This window comes from Alligator sinensis, unplaced genomic scaffold (assembly GCF_000455745.1).
Source record: "Alligator sinensis unplaced genomic scaffold, ASM45574v1 scaffold32_2, whole genome shotgun sequence".
NCBI classification, from domain to species: domain Eukaryota; kingdom Metazoa; phylum Chordata; order Crocodylia; family Alligatoridae; genus Alligator; species Alligator sinensis.
The window spans coordinates 831,530-840,300 of record NW_005842670.1 but is presented as its reverse complement, the minus strand read 5'-3'; the positions used below and the strand labels follow the sequence as shown (position 1 = coordinate 840,300).

Below are 8,771 nucleotides of genomic sequence, written 5' to 3'. Positions count from 1 at the left end.
TGTCCTTCTCTATGTAGTCTGCCCCCTCTCTGGGGTCTTCTCTCACAAGTCGCTCCCCTCTCCGGGGCTCGCAGTGCCCACCTTGGGCTTCCTATATACTCTGCCCCCTCTCTGGGGTCTCCTCTCACAAGGCGCCCCCTCTCCGGGGCTCGCAGTGCCCACCTTGGGCTTCCTAAAATGCTGCCCCCCTTCTCTGGGGCCTTCTCTAACACTGCCCCTCTTCTCTGGGGCCTCTTCTGCAAGTGTTGTCCCACTCAGGGACCCTTGTCCCCCTTGGGACTCTTGTCTCAAGCCTCCGGTCTTTCAGGCCCACTGCGCTGCTTCCCCTTTTGCAGGACGCTGTGCTGCTATCCCCTTTCTCTGGGAACCACTGCAGCACCCTGTCCTTCTCTGGGGCGCTGTGCTGCTAACCCTTTCTGTTTGGGTCTACCGTAGCACCCTGCCCCTGTCCTGGGTTTTTCCCTGCAGCACTAGCCGATCACCGGGCTCGCTACGCCCATTCTGGGCTTCTCAATCTGGCCCCTCTTGGGCCTCTCATATATTGCCCCGTTGGGCCTCTTATATTGCCCCTCTCGGGCTCCTTGTGCCCGCCTTGGGCTTCCTAGTAGTGCCGCCCCCTCTTTGGGGCTCACTGTGCCCCCCTCTGGGCCTTCTCAAATACACCCCTCTCGGGCGTATTTGACAATCCGGGGTCTCAGTTCCCCACCTGCAACCCACTGGTTGCACTCAATTGCGCCTCCACTGGCGCTAGGGCACCCCACCCCTATGGGGTCCCTCTGAGGTTCAGCCGCTCCTCTCTGGGCTTAACTGACCCCACCACTCTGCCCTGCAACTTTCAGGGCCTAGTGCGCCCTCACTGGCGCCGGGGGCGAGGCCTCCTCCAACCCCTACAGCCTCACCCAAACCTCCAGTATAATATGTAAGCTGAACATAAACTAGAGCCTCCTGGCTGTAACGCAAACATAAAGCCCCCTGGCTAAACTATAGTGCCCAATCCTCTCAGGGCTATCGTGAGCTGTACTTTCAAGTCAGGCTTCTTCCCATGTCTTGGCTGAGGGAGCTCCTGCCTCTCCGGCTGCTGGCAGGGAACTGCCAACCTGGCCTCAGCCCTGGGCTTTATAAGGGCCAGGCACTGCCTCCTACAGACAGCTGGCTCTCCTTAGTTGCCCTGGCAACCCACAGCTGGGCTCGTTATGCCCTGTCAGGGCTCTCTCTCCCTGGCAGTTTCTCCTTTCTAGGCACGGGGCACCCCAGTGCTCCATGACACAGAGCATCCTGCAGGGGTCTGGCCATGCCGCCCACCCCCTCAGCTCAGTGCTGTGGAAGGGATGGGAGGGCTGCTCCAGCACCCCCCAGCTTCTAGCTTGAGCCACTTCAGGCATGTGCCTGCATGTCTGGGATGTCCATGCAGTTACAAACCAGTTCAGCCTAGTCAAGTTAGACTAACCTGCAAAGATTGAATTAATTTAGGCTCAGGCTTCTTGAATGTCTGTCCCTAACCTGTATGTCAAAGTAGTGGCTATGGAGCAAAAAATAATACATAGGCAATATATGAAATCCTATAATTAGTTGTTTCTTTTTATTTTTTAGGGTCACAAGGGTCTACCAGGACCACCTGGCCCTCCAGGCCCCAAAGGAGAAAAGGTATGAAGATGGGTTCTAGATCCTTACAATCCTAATGACTGTAAATTCTGGGAGTGTTACTGCCCATTCACTTATTATCAGTGCCTTTTTCAAAGCATTCTTTCACAGCCTTTCTATTTCCATCACCATCAAAAGGTGTTGTGTTGAAATGTGACACCCTTTGTTGAAATATGAGAACAAGTATAAACCTGGGAGAACAAATCACTGGAAGATGAAGCTATGAATTATTCTAATGAAATGCTTCAGGTTTTAAATCAGTAGTGGGTTGTCATAAAAACTCCAGTCTTGATCTTAGCAATTACTGCCACCAATTGCAGTCAATTGCTGTATTATCCATACATGCATATGTATGTGCAATGTATAAAATATTTATTTTCCTTCATATTCAAGATAAAATCAGACTGTATTAAAAATATTTATACTTAATGAAGAAAAAATCATTATTAAAGTTTTAACAATTATTTCCCTTCTAGGGTTACCCAGGTGAAGACAACACAGTACTGGGACTACCTGGGCCCATAGGTGAACCAGTAGGTCTTTCTTTTTCAAGAAAGTTATATTAGTGTTTCAAGACAAGAGAAATAGACAAAATAAATGGTCTAAAATTGCCTCAGCAGCCTGGGGTCAGTTCCTTGCAGAAAAATGTAGAACCTAGCATCATTAAAAATAATCCTGAATGTAAAATCTGCTCTTAAAAGTAACTGTGTACACAACACTTCACTCAGCAGCTCTGCACACGGTGTTAAATTAAGCTAAACTCGGTGTTTAGACTAGAACATCATTTGACCTCCTTTGTTTATTCCAAACTGTATCTGCTTGCTTTACTACCCCCAAATTGATTTTGACTAACAGCTGTGAAAGGGTGTGTTCTGTAACTGTTGAATTATTAAAATAGTGTGTGCACTATCAGCAACCATTTACAACAATTAGGAACATATCCAAATAATTAAAATCCTCCCAAATCCTTGTTAAGTGAGGCCCTGGAAGACATTACACTCAAGGCATGATTAACCAGTTAATCGCATCTTAAGTAGTAACCCATACACACATTCTTGTAATTAATGATGTGATAAAACAGGGAATAAGCCACAAAGTCATTACACAAAATATGTGAAGTAACTGCTGCACATATTGACTGGTTATCATCACACTTAAGAACCTGTTGCTGCTTCTAGCCTTGGGAGCGCACCGGAGCCTCAAGTCTTAAGTGTGCTCCCAAGGCTGGGAGTGCCAGTCAGCTGATCAGTGCTCCCAACCACAGAAACACGCAGGAGCCAAGCGCTCCAATGCTGTCCTGTTGGTCCCCTTATGCTGGTAATAGGGCATGATTGGGATCTGATCTGCATGTGTGGCATGGCAGGAGACATGATTGTTGGGATCATGGATCAGATAGATCCCAGCATGCCTTTAACTGAACGTCTGCCAGGGGTGTGTTTCACATTCAGGGGCTGATTCCACCATCAGTTACACAACTTTATGCAAACTAATTGTGCTTGTCCTCTGTTATTATTTACACCTTTGACAAGCCAAAGAGCAGAACTTGAAGGCAGCAATCTTTCGAGATGTAAAAGAGACCAAAGCATGGATCTTCAGATGGAACTTAGTTAACAATTCTTATGATGATGCATAAGCCAGGAAATAACCCAACCCCTGGCTGTGCTGGCTCAGTAGTACTAATAAACTAAAAACTCTGTGAGCAGAGGCACCCCATCCCATTTGGAATTCCAGTTAGAAGCCGGGTGTGTGACTTCTTCATAAGGTTCAAAATTAAGTGGAAATGCAAGGAAAAGGGAGACTCAGCTGAAGGGAAAGTCATAGCCCCCTGTATGCCTTACAAGTGAGCTCCCCAGAATCTGTTTCTGCTGAAAGATCATATACCAGGAAGCATTTGGGGTATGGCCTCAGGTAACAGTGATGGGCATGGAATAGGGATGGTTTGTATAAGCCAACATGGAATAGGGGTGGTTCATGAACTAATGATCCCCTAATGAATTTTTGAGGAAAGCTATCTTTGCTTTCTTTATGTGCTAGTATTTCAGCTTCACGGAAAAGACTTTCTTTTTAAGGCTGGGTGCCTTCTGGGAGGCACTGAACATCCTTGCCTCCACTGGGTATGATTTTCCACCCGTTGATTTAATGGAAGCAAGATTTAGTCCACTGGCTGCAGTGAAAGTTAAGGGCACTTAACCCTACAGAGGAAGAACCCAGTTCCTGGGAGTTTAGACTTTCCCCTGAAGTGGAATCGGCAGGTGATGATGCGGGTGATGCAGCTACTGTGACTGGCTTAGGTAGAGGCTCTCCAGTTGCCTCCCCTCCACTGAGGTGTCATACACAAGGCTTTGCTCTAAACTTAAGGATGTCCTCTCCTAGGCAATATATCCAAACATTCTGTTTAGATCCAGTTCCAAACGTACTTAGATACCCCTTGTCATTTCAGAAGAAAACCTCATGTTTTTTTATTTATCCTTTCCACATGAATGAGGAGAACTGTACCTTTCTCTAAACTTCTGCATTTTAAATAAAACAAATGGCATTGCAGATTTCATTCTGGTCTCACTTAGATGGGCATGAATCTGGATTAATTCAATAGAATTAATTGACTTCAGTGGAATTATTTCAGATTTAAATCCGCATGAGCTTTGCCGGTCATCTTCAGCAATCTTTTTTGTCCTACTGTAATACAATTTTAATTTGAAAAAGTCCATTGTTAGTCTATGGATTTAAAGTAGCTGTCTAATTTGACACTGCATATTTGGAATCCTCACTTTTGTATGGTTGGTCTATTTGTTTTGAAGGAAAGCCCCAAATGTTATTTGTCACACCACTGCAGCAGTATTTCAAGTCAGTTGTTACACCACATTCTTTGGTTGTGTCTCTAGGGTCCTAGTGGTGAACGTGGAGATAGAGGAGAACCTGGTGGTGAGGGCTACAAGGTAAATATTTCTTGCTTTGATTTTATTTGAATGTGACTTTTTATACATCTGGTTAGTATAACGCACCAAAAGAAAGCTGCCATTCTCACTAGTGCATACACAAACCAAAGGCACCATATTTAAGTGGCTGATGCCTCATTTTTATCATTAGTTCTTATTAGAGATTCATATTGTTTGAACTAGTAATTTGTCATCATTAGCAAGCACCAGCAGTTTGTAAATCTCATCCTAACACTTATGTTTGCTGTACGCAATCTTCCAAATACACAAATAAACTATAATCTCCCAGTGATTAATCTTCCTTCTAATTACTAATGTTATTGTCTCATTAAGCAGCAGCAGTTCAAAAAGATACAGACCCTGACCCCTGCCTAAATTACACAGGTAGTACAGATCACCCACAATAATACATAAATTAGTGAACTAGAGATGATACACTCTCCAAAATAGTGCATAAATGCTTAACAATATGTAACTCCCTCTTGTGGTGAGCTTTCAGTAGGAATTCTAATGAAGAAAAGCCCACTAAATGTGTGATTCAATAAGGTAAGTCAGTGAGACCATGTGGCACATCCCAGGAATGATCTTTAGAAGGAAGCATTTCACTCACCAGAGCTTGATGCTGTTAGCCCCCCCGTACATGTTACAGATTTCATTTAATTTAGACAGGCTACAAATGCAAATTAACTATTGCACCATAAAAAAGTCCAATCAGCTAGTAAATTGTTGCTGGAAAATGTGTAATAACTTTATAGCTGGTTGCTATGCAGCTTTAATTTGCATGTATAGCAGGATCTGCCCCTGTGGCTGGGGCCTTGTCAGCTGACCAGGCTCCCAACTGCAGGGGGGCACTACGCATAGCTAAGGCTAGGAGTCCTGAGGGCACTCTCAACCTCAGCAGCACCTGGCAGGTGTGGACTTTGGGTCCCAGTAGCTGTGATGTGCTGCTATAATTCCCAGCCCCAGGTGTGCATGGAGCTAGAATTGGCTTCCCCTGCACCAGCAATAAGGCACGATGAGATCTAATGCTTGATCCCACAATCTCGCCTCCTGCCATGCACATGTGTCGTGGTAGAAGGTGCGATTGTGTGGATTGCGCATTGGATTCCATCTTCTTTTACCTGCATGTGTAGAGGGGCCCATAGTCACCTCTTAGTAACATGTTATTTTCTCTATACATAGGGTCATGTGGGTCTTCCCGGACTAAGAGGAGCTATTGGACAACAAGGGCCTCCAGTAAGTGTCTTGAACAGTGAGATGCATTTATTTTATTTATCTGTTTGCTACTGAAAAATAATTTGTCTGTATCCTGAATTAATTGATATCTTTCTTTTTTCAAAGGGTGAACCAGGTGAACTGGGAGAACAAGGACCGAAAGGAGAGAGAGGTTCCGAAGTAGGTAGATAGGAGTTTATTGAAATCCTTTTGTGCTTGCAGCTGTAACATAACCATGGCTAATCTTAAAAAGCAAGGAAGTGAAGAATCATAAGGCATTCTTTAAAAACAAAGCAGGATTCCTAATTACTGCACTGAAAGATAACTGTGCTATTTGTCTTTTGTCTTTAGTTCTATTCTAATGTGAAATCTGAAACTCCCAGCCACTTACTGGCATTCTCTAGGTCTTGTTAAAGTCTTTATGACCAAAAACATAGTGGACCTAAATCTATACAGAGTTAGATATGACAGGACTTCCATGATTTTGGCATGGTCCTAGTCAAATTTGGTACAGTTTATCTCTTTATATCTCTTTTGAGAAGGCCCTTTTTTGCTGGACTCTTTTCTGAAAGATATTTTAAATTTCAAAATAAGCCAAGTTCAAGCTGCCACATGTTTTGGAGGTTGGTTGCATTTTGGCCCAATTACTCGTTGCAAGTCTCCTTTGGCCATATTTTATTATACGAATATTTCCAAATATACTGGAAATTGTTAATAGATATTCACCAAAGACACTGGAGTGCCTTTGAGGCACTAGTTTAAAATAGCAGCTATGCAAAGGTGCAATGTCCTTGTGAACAAAGCATTCTGAAGCTGCTTGACTGTGTTATTGCTGTCAGGGAAGCCAGAAGAGTACTTTGGGCCAGCTGCTTGCACACATTTCCTCTCTCTTTCAGCTCACAAGGTTCAACTACAATCTGGCTCCTACATGACATACATGTATGGAATTAGCACTGATATAAGTGTCTAATAATGTCATATTGTATTTTCCCTGTAAAAGAAATACGATTTTCTAATATTGGCACTGTTTTTCCAGCTAGTAGATTAATAGGGGAAAGATGTGATAAATTGCTTGCGCATGGTTCAAAGGACAGCACAGATTGTTAAGGGTTTATACCATTAAATGAGTATTGAGGCTAAAGATATTGGTTTCCTTTCATACAGGAAGAAAAAAATATCATGAAATGGCAAATGTCCAGTATTTTGAAATGATCTAAGATAGCAAACGTGTGCTTTTGACTGAGAAGTGGTTTTTTGCCATGAAATGGTATAAAACTTTTAAGAATCTCCTCTTCTTTTTGGTAATATTTGACTAATGCTTGTTTAGATTCTTTAATGGAAATCCACTTGACAAACTAGCCCTGGACAAACACCCAGGTTTATACAGCACCGATCTCTAAATAATCACATTACATGCATTCAAAATTAGGTGCACTGGGCTGAGGCCTGGAAATATGGAATTTGGTACAAAATAATCACGATAGAAAAGATCTTTCAAGGATCAGATATAAATCTTTTCCTTCATAAATAATCCTTTGTTCTGATTCTATGTTGAAAGTTGCCAAAGGTATTTCATGTTCTGACATAACCTGACTTTTTATTGGCTTTTAAAATGTAAGAATAATAACAACAGTGATGATTGGTAAGACCTATTCTTGTTGCAATTTAAATAGGATATAAGGGTCGAACATGCTTTAGTTCAAGTGCCCCTACCAACATTTTTAAGTGTGGGGATGCTGATACACAAGACACAACAGTTCTTTAATTAGAGTGGCTTTAAATTAAAGCACCACCCCCTCACCCCAGAGCACATGTAAAAATGCCGTTAGTGTTTTGTCCCACTAATCAGTGGGACAATCAACATAACAGTGAAAGTAGCCAGTGTGAACAGTGAATGCATTGTTTAAAATCGTTACACCAGTGCCAATGTGAAATCTTTTCTATGAGCTCAGGCATATTGATTTTGACAACACTATAGGACAAAAGTAGTTATACCATGGCCCACTCTCTGAAGGAGATTTCCATTATGCGAGTCAAAAATCATCCTGGATTAAAATCTCTGTATACCAAAATGGAACTAATACCAGTCTGAAACAGCCTAAAGTTTTATGCAAGAGCAAAACTACTGACACAATCTCAGCTTCATTGGTGTGAATTGTTGCTGCTATAATAAACTTTACTTGGCAGTCACAATTTTAAATTTAGCAATTTTAATTTTATAACCTGGTTCTTTTATAGTTTAATTTTAAAACTCTGAACTGTTAATGAAAGCAATATAAGGTATTCAGCATACAGATTTCACTTTTAATTGGTGGAAGTGTTGTACTATAGCTTTAGTTTTAAAAAAAGTTATTAAAGAATGGAACAGTATATTACTATTTTTATGGTGCTTGCATTAATTGAATAGTGTATTTTTTATTTACTTTTGTCTTCAGTTTACATAAATTTTATTAGGCTAAATCTAGTACAGTATGGTAATTCACTAGCATTTGCTTCCAGGAAGTGTGTTAAAAATAATTTAAACCAGAAAACTTCAAAAGGTCTTTTCTACTCAGTCTACCCTATAATGCTGTGCACTGTTACTTTATATGCAGAGATGGTTGTATTTTTGGATGTTTGAAGTGATCCTTGGATATACCATGATCTATAATTGCTTTTAAAGTTCATTATATACTATGGGAATTTTTCCTTTGGATGAAAAGAACTATGGGCACAGTTTTCAAAATTGCATCATGCCTTTTCAAACCCAGTGGCATTAAGTCTTCTGTGTCACTTAGGCATTTTTGAAAATGTAATTCCTAACATTAACACTCAAATAGCTAAATCAGTGTCTTTATATCCATTGAGTGTAATACATACATACATACATACATACATATCAATATAGATATATATCGATATATATAGATTCATAGATGTTAGTGCTGGAAGGGACCTCAATAGATCATTGAGTCTGACCCCCTGCATAGGCCGGAAAGA

General features: G+C 41.8%; 1 protein-coding gene across 1 annotated transcript in view; it reads left to right on the top strand.

The window, feature by feature from the left end:
• COL24A1 (collagen type XXIV alpha 1 chain) overlaps positions 1-8,771 on the top strand; it is an 88,351-nt gene that overhangs the window by 41,241 nt on the left and 38,339 nt on the right. Inside the window, exons 14-18 of the mRNA XM_014524810.2 lie at positions 1,591-1,644; positions 2,118-2,174; positions 4,524-4,577; positions 5,760-5,813; positions 5,919-5,972. Of these exons, the coding sequence (XP_014380296.1) occupies positions 1,591-1,644; positions 2,118-2,174; positions 4,524-4,577; positions 5,760-5,813; positions 5,919-5,972 (273 nt within the window). The remainder of the gene's footprint in view (positions 1-1,590; positions 1,645-2,117; positions 2,175-4,523; positions 4,578-5,759; positions 5,814-5,918; positions 5,973-8,771) is intronic.